Source organism: Bolinopsis microptera, chromosome 2 (genome assembly GCF_026151205.1).
Source record: "Bolinopsis microptera isolate Bmic1 chromosome 2, MBARI_Bmic_1.0, whole genome shotgun sequence".
Taxonomy (NCBI): domain Eukaryota; kingdom Metazoa; phylum Ctenophora; class Tentaculata; order Lobata; family Bolinopsidae; genus Bolinopsis; species Bolinopsis microptera.
Genome location: NC_087073.1, coordinates 20461284 through 20475894, shown reverse-complemented (window position 1 = coordinate 20475894; position 14611 = coordinate 20461284). Strand labels below are relative to the sequence as shown.

Sequence of the window (14611 nt, the reverse complement as noted above, 5' to 3'; positions counted from 1 at the left end):
TCCCTCTCTCTCTCCCTCTCTCTCACTCTCTCTCTCACTCTCTCTCTCTACTCAGCTTATGTTTCAGTTTTAACACATTGCCAGAGTTTCCAGGGTTCTATTATACCTACTCTCGACGCTACGTGTGCCGGGTATATTGTTCTAGTTAGGCCTTGCAGTTATTGTCTGATGTGTGCTTACTGTTGATCATTGAGTTGTTGCTATAAATAGTCTGGCTAAATTAGATTTGGGAGAATTACATTGCTTATGCAGTATCTCTAAACGAGTTGTATTTAGAAAAGCTCTGCGCACTTTGTTTTACTATTTTGTTGTTCTCTAGTTTCAGCATTGCTCGTTCTGAAATCTGAGATATTAATTATTAACCGTACCTAGTGTAGGCTGCAAACACAAATATTGTGGCCCTAACCGACCTTATCCTAGTAAGCATGGATTAAATATGTCAGCACCATGAAGTGAACCGTAACAAGATGATGAACTATAGAAACCTGGTTCAGTTCGTGGGCTACGAGGGACCTATCCACATGAACGAGGACCAGTTCAGAGCCTTCTGGAACCCTCTTAGTGAACCGTATAGGAGAGAGGGAGGTATCTCCAAAGTCATACTGTCCCAGGTTAGCACAAACTGTCAACTAATCACATACATCACAGTGCTGGCAAGCACGACTGGAGTTTAATTTAAAACACATTAAACAGTACTATTCTCCTGAAGGTTAACCAAAGAATGAAACACTTTTATGTTGCTTATACCCATCTCATTTCAGCACAGAAGTGGCTACTTTGACTTCAACAAGAAGCTCCCGTACATGTATCTCAGCAAGAGTTGGTGGTTTCCAGGTTATAAAACCAAGAAAACCTTCCTGAGCGGGAGGAGCGGTAAGATTGGCCCCGTGTCTGTTAATCAACTCGGGATCTTCCAGCTCCGGGAGACCAAGACGAAGAATAGTAAAACTTTCAACCATCTCCCTCACATGCCAGATAAAGATATTCTTAAACTTATGGGTAGGTGGCTATAGAAGAATTGAGTTACTTTAGAATACATTTTTTTGCCAAACTATTACAAAATCGACATTTAAGTGCCATGAAACCATGGTCGCATGGGACATTCTCACCTCAAATTCATTGCTATATTCACTCAGTACTATACAACAAACCGATTTTTGTTCAGGTATAGTTTCAGTGGACCAAAGTAACTGCGACCTATCAGAACCCTCCATGTTAGGAGAGAAAATGAGCAAGCTGAGTGGGTACCTGTGCCACTCTATCTACGAGCTACACCCTGTAGCGAGAGAGTATCACACACAGAAGAGGAGAAACAAGGAAACTCCTGAATCAGAGCAAACCCCTTGGATGAGGTGTCCGTGTCGTATTAGTGGCTGGATTGTAGAAGTTTACTTCAACTCAAAGTAAGTAAACGTGCTTTTGTGAACGTTAGCGTGATTAGATGAATGTTTCAACCTTGATCTTTTGAGGGTATATGTGGTACACTCCTTTACCGTTTGCAGTATAGTACAGTCGGGTAAGGGGTCTTGTCTTGTTACATTAGGGGGCTAGTTGACGTGTTACCTGTAGAGTTAATACACTGCTTTCCAGGGACGTGGACACTCAAGGGCGTGTGCAACGCAGCGGACCAGTTCTATCAGAACTTTAAGTACTGGAAGTTCGCGTTCCACAAGGACCAGGACCTGATCGAGACACCCACCACCAGATCGGACTCTGACCTGGACCTGGATGAGGCTGATGAGCACGCAGACCACCTGCTCGTATCGAGCATATAACGTGAGGAGTTAGACATCTTGCAGTCGACTTAGTCTTAGGTGAATGATCCAATCTTATTGTAGCAGCATTTGGTATTCTGAGGATATGTTATTAATCAAATGAGAGGGTTGGAGTAAAAAATGTTTTGCCATGAGTGTTTTGGTGGGGAACGATTTAGGGTTAAATACTAGATTTTATTTTTCAAGGAAGTGTTGTAAATACGTTTAAGAATTTACGTTGAGAGTATAACTATTAACTAATTCTGACTGTAAATAGATGCCAACTTATTACTTTGATCTGGCCGTTAAACTTACAGTTTAACTTGATTAATTCTTCCCAAGGTTAGTTTTACATTTAATAAGCTCATTAGTTACGTCTTATAGTTAGGGAGTTTTGAAATTACTTATGTCAATAAATTTAGCATCGAATGTTACCTTACGCCAAGAAATACTTGAATGAAATCCATGTTCAGACCATCTTGGTAGTACTGGTAGTGATTTTGGTTTACGGGCCTTATTACAGCTTATCTTTTAGAGTTATAAGCTTAATGATATGGCTACTGGCTAGTACTTTTAATTATCTTAGGTTGCCTTAGGCAACAACGTACTGGTTACTTCTTCATGCTGACGATCTCTTGTACATTGTAGTAGAATAGGTTTTTATGACAAATTTTATTGTATCGTTTTTATGTTTTTATTTTTCGTTTTATAAAAAATTGTGTCTTATTTTTTGGTGATACAGGGTGGCTACAAACATACTAGTTCTACTAAATAGCTAATGATGGGAGGAGTCTTATCCAGAATAGGAGTTCATGTGTAGAAATAACCATAACCTGGTAATCTTGTTGCCTGCACAGAACAATTATTCTAACTGCACAGCCACATTTTTCTTTAAAATCGTGAGCAGTGATAATAATTTATTTGTTTGTTCAGAAAATAATAAACTATGGACACTTACAAGGATATAAATATAATATTAATCATATTAATCATAGCTAACCGTGCAGTTACTACATCTGCAGCTAAGTTATCTGCGATGCAGTGAGAGTGAGACCATTCCCAAATTGCTTCTAGGCCTTTTGCACAAGAAAAATCTCAAAAACATTTTCGCCAACGGCGAACTGTACTCCATTGCTATTCTTCTGCCAATAGAATTTGGACAGGATGCAGCTTTCGTCCATCCTGTCGTCAACTTTTTTACAGGCATGTTACCTGAGGACCCCAGGCTTTAATGTTGTTAATAGAGATTAGGCGGAATGACCGGCTGAGCGCGGCCCAGTAACAGGCATGTTGCACACTAAATTTTTCGTTCAGACTTTACTCCTAAGTGCACAAAAGTTACCTGCACATTAAAATTTTCTCAGGGCATATGGGTATTATATTTATTCAACTTATGGGATTTAATTATTACTTTATTAGTAGCGGGAATGGCCAACTGGTTAAGTTAGCAATTATATTACACGACCCGTTTTCGACTCTAATAACTTAGGCGTGCGTCAATTATTATGCTTGCATCGTAATTTGCTTGTTGTTATATTAACTTTAAGTAATTAATGTTAGCCAATCTGTACACCAACTCCAGGGGGCTTACAAATGAAAATAGCAAATTTATAAACTGAAAAATATTATACAATATAATATCAATAACATGTTAATTTTTCAGTGGTAAAACGTTACCCAGTATAAACCAGCTTGTCTCAGCTTATTTTAATTTTGTTGTAAATGCTTCGTTAGTCATTCACCTCAAATCGTTGATATAAATATAATAACCGGAAATATAACGTTGAAACGGTGTATAAGATTGGATGATTTTGAGAACATAACGATATTTTCAATGGACATCAAAATAATTGATTATACAAAAATACAGGCGTACATTTACAAACTGGAGAACTGAAAAACGGTTCTGGTAAAAATATAATTATTCGGCGAATGTTTTATTTGAATTTTCGTTATTATGGATATTCACAAATATTTGGTCAAATACCACTTTTTATAAATTCTTGTCTCAGATTAAGAACAAGTATCGCCCCCATTTCTTGCGTCTTATCAGCAACAACAGCTAAACGACCAAAATCAATAAAAATAATTTACAATTATCTGATAAGGATAACTTATAACATAAATTGCAGTCCAGGCTATGCTGATGTGTCTTATCCTCCAAAAAACAAAGATCCGAACTTGAAGATAGACCAGCGGAATTAAACTTTCTTTAGATATTTTTATATATCTAACAACTCCACGTTGTTCTAAACACTAGTGTTCGCTGTGTTCAAGTTCAGCTTAAGATCCACCGCTGTAGCCTGGGTGCTCGCCTTCGAACTGACACCACTCGCTCCACTGAGTCGCCGTGACTTAGCGCGGCTCAGTTTGCGGGTACGAGTGCCGGAGGGTGTTCGCTTCTTTATATCTTCCCGATCGGAATCTTCGTCCTGATTGAAAGGAAATTAAATAATGTTCAGAAATTTATTTCGTTGAAGTTTTGAGATATAAAAAAACCTTTAAATCTAATTCGACCAAATTCCGCAAAAAAATGGTTATGTATATAATGTTTATGAATCCTAACGTACGATCGACATGCAACCTTGAAAATACGAGTCAAACATCAAACAAACCTTTGCTTCGTCATGTTTGGTGTGCTCAGTGATAACTCTGACGTTAATGTCCCGTACTGCTCTAAACTGACCACAGTTGTTCAGGTGTTCGTTCTCCAGCCGAATGAAATTCCAGACTGCTCTCCTAAAATTATACTGATAAGAAATAGAGCCTTCTTCTGTTGATTATGAGTTACTGAAGTAGAATTCGGTAGGATTGCTTAACAAGTACGACAGTGTCTTAATTTTACCATTAATTTCAAATTTCATATGATAGAAAATGAAATACCTGAGTGCTTCAAGTAAAGCAGTGCCCGTAATGACATATTGTTTGTGAACAAACTTCCAGTCTGCTAAAGAAATGTTGATTGTCCAGACACAACGCAGTACTAAATCAAGTCCCATGATGATAAAGTAGACAAACTGAAAATGACAGTTTTAGTCTCTCATTTTTCTGGTATGCACCAAACATTTTAATATGTAACATAAAAATCGACATCATTAAAAATTCTACAAGACCTGACTGGGCTAATATGGCATATTTGCGTTTAACTATTTTTGTCGTGATACAACCTACCTTTTTTCCCCCAGCGTACAGCAACTCATCTCTAAGATATTTGTTCTTGTGACCGGTAGAGGTGTGGTCTAGAAAGCCCCAATCCATCTTTATGTCCCACCAGTACGCGTACAATGTAGATATACAGGCTACAACCACGTATGCGGCAAATATATCGAGTCCTAGAAGGGTCTGATCACCGTCCTTGTTTTCTGGGAAACGTATTTAATGAAACTTAAACTCTAATAATGCGAAACTTCTTTCAGAAATAGTACAATGCTACCAGCTTCTATATATCTTGCCCATAAATTTATAAATTGTACCCAAAGTTACTACATGAATTATACCGTACTATGTATGATTCCAGCTACATTAGCCAGAATGATGACGACTATAGACGAGAAGTATTTTCCAGCGTTGACTAAATGAGGAAACCAGTCACTGGTGGTGAAATAACGTCTAACAGACTGAGCGAATCTGAACCAGGGCGGGAGGGTGGCTATCAGGATACGATACCAGATACCCGGCTCTGTGCATTTTTCGTCTCCTGGATTAGAAAACGGATATTAGCGTAAAATTATGGAATTTCTCCATGATTAGACTGAAAGTGTCACTCGTGCGCTACAATAGAAATACCGATATAAATAGGTTTATCGAAAGTCAAAAATTGGCTTTTTAAGGTATAGATAATATAAACTTCAAAGGGCCTCGTGGGCCTTGAAATAAGTTTTAAACCTTGACTCCAATATGTGGTATAATAACAGAAAACGAAGGATATGTCCAGGAGAACTGTAGCTAAACTGTTCAACTGATCTGCTATGAAGAAATCAGCAAACTGGACTGGGAATATCGGAGCCGTGAATATACGAACTGAAATGTTATTTAAGTTTTACAAATTTACAGGTTAAGAAAAGAATACGAACAATTCCACAACTTTGATTCCATCCTTCTCTTCGGGCTATGTAATTGTCGAACATCATTATCATACATATATAAAAAAATAATCCTAATAGAGAAACATTAAGAACTCACGATTCGCCGAAGAAGCCAAAATCTGGTCCGATGGTAAAATATCGGTGCGGGTAGGAGGAAGAGACCAAATACGATGATGAAAAATATGAGAGGCCAAGTCTCTGGTTTCATAGCGGGGGCCACCAAGGGAGAGAATATGTAGAGCAGCAACGTTATACCCCAAAGAAATATGAATAACATTCCTGCCTGTTGGGAAATTACCAGCTTCATATTTCATTTCCAATACCAAATCGCACAAAAACCGAAAGTAAAATTATGAACATCGGATGACTTTAAGAATAATCTCATAAATATATTCACTAATTATGAATAAGGTCTTACAGTAAGGAGTTGTAGATAATTAAGATGATTTCTGGGATCTATTTCGAAAATGAGGATGTGGTTAACTCCAGCATTACGCCATCCGTACGTATTCCAGGAGATGAGCACTGTGAAGAAAAACAGAAGGAAAGTACTGCGGAAAGCGACCAATGCTGGAATAGTATCTGCCTCCAGGGGTTTATCTGTTTGTATTTTATCTTGTACAAGACCTGTAGAATTCTGGAAAATTACGAAGGTTGAATGAGGGTAAATTTGATTTTAAGCCTATAACCTTCTTTTTGATGTATCATCATCAATTTCAATATTTTATAAACTCATACGATGAAAGCTACAGTAGATTTCAGAAAGAAAAATGCTGACTTACTGGCTAGGACGACAACTGCGCAGATGGAAGCAGCTAGTCCAGGTCATTAACCCTGATTTAAATGTTGTAGAGTGTTCGTGCTGCAGGGAAAATGTTTGATGAACTTGCTATTCAACTAGTTTATAAACTACAGGGCTCTTTGGCACACGCTCAGAATAAACAGAGTTAATAAATTCTTTTAACGCTCTTAAATCAAGCCAGAAACTAGCGAGCTGCCTTCCCTATCAAACTCATACACTTAGATAAGTTATAGATATAAACTTAAATAAGTTATAGTTCTACTGCATGTAACTGTCACTCACCAGTTCAAGGCCAGATAGAGGCGGTACTCTCAGCTTTTGCATAGCTTTGTTTCTGTCGCCTTTCTCAAGTGTATTCGTCACAAATTTCTGCATGAGGTGATTATGAGAAATGATAACAAAGAATGAGAATACGATTAACCGTTAACTGACTGTGGTTGATGGTTATATCACTCTATTAGGAATTGGAATTCCCGTTAACATTCAGATTCAACCGAGCGCTTACTGGATCAAGTAGTTAGAGTACCGCTCCATGTGTTTGTGGATTTTTTATCTATTTTAAATTTTCCTACCTCAGTTGATTCGATGAGTTTCTCAACTTCTTTAGACTTTTCAAAATATGAACCTCTGACGTGTGCTGCAAAGCACTTTTTCCCACGTTTTGACTCCATGACCTGAAACAGATTTCTTTCATTCATATTTTCGTATTAGTAACTAGTAATATATATATAAGTTCCATGCAATGTTTGTACGTGCAGCTAAGTTAATATAAGTCTGTTAATAATATAACTGTTTTGCACTGTATTCCTGATCGGTCGCGCGCGCGACCGGCCGAACCTAAAACCATGGTGAATGATCGGTGAGGGTCTTTTTATTATTAAAATATTATCGCGCGTGTCATATACGCTATCCAACAAAAGCACTCTTTTGAGAATTTTCGATTGACATGTTGCAATTTGGGGCTTAAATTCAAGTGTCTTGTAAAAGTTCGTAATTCTTTACGACTTCATCACGTTCTGACATGGCATTAATCTTGAGATGCAATTTGAAACACAAGATAAATTTACCACATTTAATGTTACAATCTGATTTTATCGTATTACTTTGAAACAATCGACGTAGTTCGATTTGCAGATATTTTATTGCGTTTTAAATAAAGTAAGTTAAGCGCAGAGAAAGTCTTATGACTATCTTGTGATCTTCGAGGTGTGAAAAAAAATTGTTGCTCTGCAATAAGTGATTGTATTTTAATAATCTTGTCTAATAGCACTATGATTAAAATTTCTGACCTCAGACCTAAGACTAACAATTAACATACTGGTATAATATTATAAAATTTCGATAGGATTATTGATTGACAAATGATACAACTTAACTAATGTATTAATTTTGTACTCAATACAGTCAAACCCCTAAATAACGGGCTTCTCTATACCGGGCCTCTTCTTTTCCTCCAAAATTTAAGTTAAAGGACCAGTTAACTCAAAAAAAAGTTATCCTCATATTTTGACAGATTGTGACAAATAGCAAACTGAGCAACGAGTCGAAATTCCTAAATCTCTAACTGCTCTCTAACGCGTGTAATTAGCGTTTGTATTATTTTGGCGATGACGTCATAAAGTCCCTTGCGCGCACAGAAGAGCTCGTGAGACTGTATTTTACAGGTAAAAATGGACATAATACAATGTTTCTCCCCTAAATAACTCGAAAAATAAGTGTTTTAGGGTACATGTTGCTTCATAAGTTGTACATAAACATGGCCATTCTGCACAATTTGCAATCATTCAAAAATCTGTAGGGCCTTCATAGCCCAATTTACAAGATACCCATACTTTTGCATGATTTCTGGAACCGGAAATCAGTTTTTCGCCAATAACTGAAAAAGTAAGCACTTTAAGGCATCTGTTTCTTCGTAAGTCATATATAAATATGCTAATTGCGGTTCTTTTGCACCCTGTCTAAAGACTCTATCACGATCCTATCGAAAATGGGCTCAGCACCACGCCCAAAATGGTTTTTGGCAAATTTCTCGAAGAGTAAGGATTTTAGGCCATGTGTTGCTCAGTAATTCCTATATAAACATGCATATGCCGCTTCGTTTAAGCCTATTTAGAAGTCTACGACCTTCAGAAGCAAAGGGTCGGTTACGTTATTGGGTCAATATCGGCGTGGTCAATATGTCTCCAACCGAAAATCGTTTATTCATACTTTTGAGAAGGTTTTTGCAAAATTTCGTGAGTATACGAAAATTTGCAGGTTCAATTCCATAAATGTCCTTAAATGACTGGACTACACTAGTTTAGAGTTAACTTTAGAGAAACTCATAAATCATTATTATCTAAAATTAAGCTGTCAGTGTCCATGATCAACCTATGGCTACAATGTTTTACATGAAAATTGAAATGTAAAAATCAGGAGTAATATAATAAGTGTATTTCTAGATTAAAGTGCTATCTCATAGTTTAAGAATTGTATAGATTAACGTATGTCGTTTAGCCATCTAAGAATCGATCGTGCCGCAATATATATGGCCAAAGAATAATAGGGTCTTGGAAATTCTATATTTGTTCAGTGGGTCGATTGACTGAACACGTTTGCACTTGGTATTTAATTTTACCAGTAGTTTATTTATGTTATGTACCTACCGATGATCATACAAGTAGGACGATAACTAGGTAAGTCAAATTCAAAACACACCGCTCACCGTACACTCCAATCAGTATTACGTATACCGGGTATTTTTCAGTTCCCACGGCACCGTTCTGATAGGAGCTACTTCGACTAATGGTCCGATGGGAACGGCCGTAAAATAGCCAGACTTCATGTCTCCTGTACTGTCTGGCACGTGTGGATTAAAGTAAGAAATTTCGCTATGCTAAAAATATAATTGCTCTCGGAACTATGTCTTTTAGGATAGCGAACCATTTGACTGCTCGCATTCTTCCGAACAACTGTAATATTATATTACAGAGTTACACTCTGATCAGCTATATTTAATATATAGCACATTATTTTGTGTATTAGTTTCATGGACTGGGGAAAAATAATCGGTACAGTCTCCCTTCGTTTTAATGAAGCAATGAAAACAATCCAAAATTATCACATATGACATAACTTGTAATAGCAGAAACTTTCTAACCGTACATTCACCCGCCACTGTTCAAGAACTTATGTCACTGTTTAAAATCCTGACGTGAGCACTGTACATCCAATCAGCTATTCGTATAGTTAGGGTGATAGCCAAAACTATAAGGATTTTGGAGAACTAGGGAAATAGTCATAACTCTAAAATTTGAGTGAGTTACACGTGTTTTATTGACGATGATAAACATTTGTGCATTGTATTACGCTATGCCAGCGCGCACTGAGGGACTTTATGACGTCACGCGGCCACAGCTTATTATTGCAATAACACGCGTTACACGTAAGCTAGAGAGTTGGTTCTTTCGGCGATACAATTTTTTACCAGTTTGTCACAGCTGATTTAAATCTTAGCCAAATTGGAGACTACAAATTTTTCAGTTAACTGGTCCTTTAATAAAATTAGCCCATTTTGTGCAAGAAATTTAATTTTAGTACCTTTTTTTTAGTACCTATTCCATCACAATTCGTGCATATACATTATAAAGGCGCTAACGGGGTAAAGACAGGTTATTTTAAAGGCTACAGATATTTGGAATTGGAATGATGTGAACCTCGATACCGTTTTTTTAGACCATGCAATTTTTGTATCCCCCGAGAGGCCCAGTATATTATAGAGGTATTGAATATCATACTTTGCTTCCTGATACCAAATGATAATAATCTGTATATGTTTGCTTCTAATTTTAGCCGTCTACTTTTTTAATCGGGAAATCGTTAGTTTTAACTCGATAATGAATGAAAACTGTATCGTTTATTTTCACCACTCATTCGGCCCTCCAGTACAAAGAGAGAAATCCGAACAACTGTGCTCTCATTCCCGGAGATATTGTATTGTAGGGCCCCCCATTGTATTATATCCCATCGTGGAGTACGTGGTCTCCTGCAGAATTCACAACATTTTTCAAATACTGCAATACTTTTTAATCGTTATCACAATACTAGACAATTATAATGAATGAAACAATCATATTGTATTGTTCTGCATTGTTCATTTTCACCACTCATTCGGCATTCCAGAACACATTTTTAGTACACAAAGAGAAAGCCGAACAACTGTGCTCTCATTCCCCGGGAATAACAGACGAAGTGCAGTAATTAGATTAGAGCAGTAATTAGGGTGTAATGACAGGAAGGTAATACCCTATTAGGCAGTACAACTTCTGTATGACGTTTTTTATCGGGTATGTAATTTAGGGGTTACCAAGGATACTGAGTTTATCAGACCAAATGAGAATACTTGTAAATTTTTATCAGGTATGTAATTAAGGGTTACCGAGGATACTGAATTAACCAGACAATATGAGAATACTGAGAATAATTTATCCATGACAATAAATTTTCTTAGATCATTTGCATAATTTGTAGAAGACAAAGGATTACCAAGGATTCTGAGTTATCAGACCAAATGAGAATATTGATAAATTCTCTTGGATCATTCACAATTCACATAGTTATAAGTTAGTAGACAACGGGTTTAGAATTCACATTTTTCAAATACTAATACTTTTTAATCATGACTCGTGACTATGCTATGGTCTAAGAACAGTATCTAAATTCTAATTGATAACAGACCGGTTGTTCCCTCTTTTGTACAGTCACATCGGAAAGCAGATGGCAGTTCAACAGTACTAGCAGATTTCTCAGCAGTCGATTCATTTTCACACACATACACACACAAACACACGCACACGGTCAACATAATGTTTTCAGGTTAAAACATTGCCGGATCCAAGGTCAGAAGTGGCAGTGTTAAAGGTGAAGGAAGTGAAGTTATCTTGAATTAAAAGTAAACAAAACGCCAACTGTGGTAGTACTGTGTACCAAGCAACTATGGATTTAAGCCTGAGCAGTATGAAATTAATATGGGTGAGGTTTGTCTGTACTTAAACTCTTAAAATTATGTAACCACAAATGTTATTCACAGGGCACATTCCTCTCATTCCAGCTCCTTACAGGGGTAACGGTAGGGGGTGCTGTGTCTTGTAATTTTAGTGTTGGAGAATAACGTAAATGTAAAAAGTGGGTGACATAGATCTGGTTAATATCGTACCATGCTATGTACTTATTGTACATATTCAATATTCATGTGACGTGTATACTACAACAGTAACTGTTGAACAGTTACTGTGCCAATATATACACTAAAAAAAGGTTTAATTCTACCTTGTTTTAAACTTGAGATATTATGTAGCATTGGTGGCTTTTTTATGAGTATCACCTTTTACAATTTACATAGATCCCATAAACGTGTTATAAAACCTTAGTTACATGTTGGATGACATACTTGAGGGCTAGTGGTGACGACAGTAAATTTCAACAATTTTCAAATCCCAAGACATTTATTTGTTATCACCCCTACAGTTAATAAATTAGAGGCCAACAAATAACTGGGTTAAAAGTGTGAAACTATCCCCGCCCGAGGATTCCGAAACTGTCATTTTAACTTTAGCGATCTACAAGTTAATTCTTTCAAGTTATGTATATTATATAAACAGCAATTATATAAAGACAAGGACTGGAATTTTTTTAAAGTACGAAAATAATTTTTAGTTGCATGGCTTGACCAGTAAAATGTTAAAACCAAAAATTAACAAAAAATGTGTACACTACTTTAAACACCGGGCCTCAACACATATCTTACCTTGTCATACTTCTTGAGGATTTTTCTGAATCCAGTGTAGTTAAGAGCCTGAAATACTTGTGTGAGTACACTGGAAGTGTAGCACAGAGCTACTTTCAGATTACAGCGATTAATTACGTAATTTACTACGGCAACGTCTGGTCACTCTGGACGACTGGACGGTTATGTAGACAAGCAGTCTCAGCAAGATAACTGGTGAGTTGATGACATACATCATCAGACTTGTAATTACACAATACATATCATGCTAATAATATGTAATTATAGCATAAATGAAATCATGTTCTGCATTACACACGTTCTCAAAGTTGGTTAAGCATTTTGATAAATCACTGAGCTGTGACAATAAAATGCTTAATTAATTAAATACAGGTGCGGCGGGGAGTTGTTGTAACTTTGTTTCGACTGTGAGAGTGATTTATCAATCAGCTTGCAGAAGCATCGATCAAATTCTTTATTCTCTTGCACTTATTATATTAATTTACGTCAACACCCAACCAGTTAAGTAGTCAAATCTTTAATAATCCTATTTCCATGTTTTTGTGAGACTTTGGAGGCAGTGCAACTGGTACATACCTGGTAGTTCTGAAGGAGGATAAGATTCAGATAATACTCAGAAAAAGCCATCCTGAATTTCTCGTATATCTTACTCTCGAGCTTCTTGATTCTAGCTGGATGAACTGCCACCACTTTCTTTCCTTTGATATCTGATGTTTCCTGAACATATAATTTCAAAATTACGGGCATGGTTTTTTAGATTTTCAGATTCCAGGGTCTTGGCGAAGAGTGCGAATGAACAGTTATAGATATATCAACTAAGAGCTGCCATCCACACGGGAAAAAAAGTAAGCCAATATTTTAACCTTCCCCAGCGACTGGTGGTGAAGAAGTTCAAGTTGTCTGTGAAACTCAGATGTAAGCTTCGTGTATCTCGTTTGAGCATCACTCTCCTTCTCTGAAATAATGTTGGCCGTTGAGATTTTACAAAGACAGGGGCAGTATTTAACAAAAGAATTTGAGTAGATTTGAGTAGTTAGATTTGAGTAGCTTAAACGTTGTTTAAGAAAAAATAGGATAAGATCATACGAAAGTAGGATCTGTAAATGCCTCTTCCATCTAAAAATACAGTCTATATTCAGCAATTTGTCAATCAGCGATTGTAATGGAAAGTTTGAGTAAGTATGCTAATTAAGGTCACGTACCCTTGTAAAAGACATTTATCCTCTTAATTTCCGACATAACACCCTCAAAGAAGGAGTGGTCAAACTGCTCATTTAGAACGTCAGGATCTTCCTCTGAAACAATAATGATTTAATTATCAAGACTGGGAATTAAAATAAATTTCGAATCAGATAGCTAAAGAAGTTTCAATCAAATTGATAAAATAAACCGATATTCACAATTACCGAGTTATTATATTATGTCCAATTTCCATGAACTTCGAAGTTCGATTAAATTAAATTTATCGATAAATGATGGGATCTGTACCTTCATTATCTGAATAATCCTCCTGATACTCTTGCTTTTTGTCGAGCATAGAAAACAGAAGGGTCTTTAAGCCCTGAAAAAAGTATTGTTACTGAAAAGATGTTTAAATGTCACTGAATCAGTCTACACAGCATTTTGTGATACATCTCTTAACCCATAAAACCTTACTCCACCCAACTCCACCAGAAACCATAACTTACTGAATACTGATCACAACCACAATAAAAAACCTGGAACCTGTGGGGGAGGTAGAACATGGGTAAAAGGTTTATTCTACATAAAAGTTTTGGAGATTATGCAGTTTCGTGAACTATATGCGATGATAAACATAGAAAATTCACAAACCTCGTATTCGATGTATTGTTGACGCCATTCTGGTGTAAGATGAGCTTGAAGCTCTGTGCCAAATTTCATTCTACACTATGTTTGATAAGTTTTCTTTGGCTATTCATCCCCATTATACATATCTTCAGTTAATCATTGCAATGCTAGAATTACACGAATTTAAGTATATCAAGATTGTCGGTAAAATAGAGTGGGCGTCACCACTCACTATCACATAAAATATATCATGTATTGTCGACGGTTCAGCTACAATGCTACATGCCGTTGTGTCATACTGTCATAGGCGAACATTGAAGTAACTCTTTACATAACTGTAACAACTTTAACAAACAAGCAATGGTTAAATTAAATC

General features: G+C 36.6%; 2 protein-coding genes across 2 annotated transcripts; one reads left to right on the top strand and one right to left on the bottom strand.

Moving 5' to 3' along the window:
* The first annotated feature begins 375 nt into the window (after positions 1-375).
* LOC134826639 (uncharacterized) lies at positions 376-2484 on the top strand. Its single transcript, XM_063839095.1, has 4 exons — positions 376-611; positions 762-999; positions 1166-1403; positions 1591-2484. Exons 1-4 carry the CDS (start codon positions 468-470, stop codon positions 1646-1648), a joined length of 678 nt encoding a protein of 225 aa, XP_063695165.1. The 5' UTR covers positions 376-467; the 3' UTR covers positions 1649-2484.
* A 1424-nt stretch (positions 2485-3908) lies between these two features.
* LOC134810944 (xenotropic and polytropic retrovirus receptor 1 homolog) lies at positions 3909-14405 on the bottom strand. Its single transcript, XM_063817639.1, has 16 exons — positions 14260-14405; positions 13915-13987; positions 13629-13721; positions 13290-13381; positions 13003-13143; positions 12427-12474; positions 7214-7315; positions 6924-7010; positions 6622-6701; positions 6454-6466; positions 5640-5778; positions 5257-5451; positions 4926-5116; positions 4638-4771; positions 4370-4493; positions 3909-4186 (listed from the first exon to the last, which is right to left on the bottom strand). Exons 1-16 carry the CDS (start codon positions 14326-14328, stop codon positions 4004-4006), a joined length of 1764 nt encoding a protein of 587 aa, XP_063673709.1. The 5' UTR covers positions 14329-14405; the 3' UTR covers positions 3909-4003.
* Between the last annotated feature and the right edge of the window lie 206 nt (positions 14406-14611).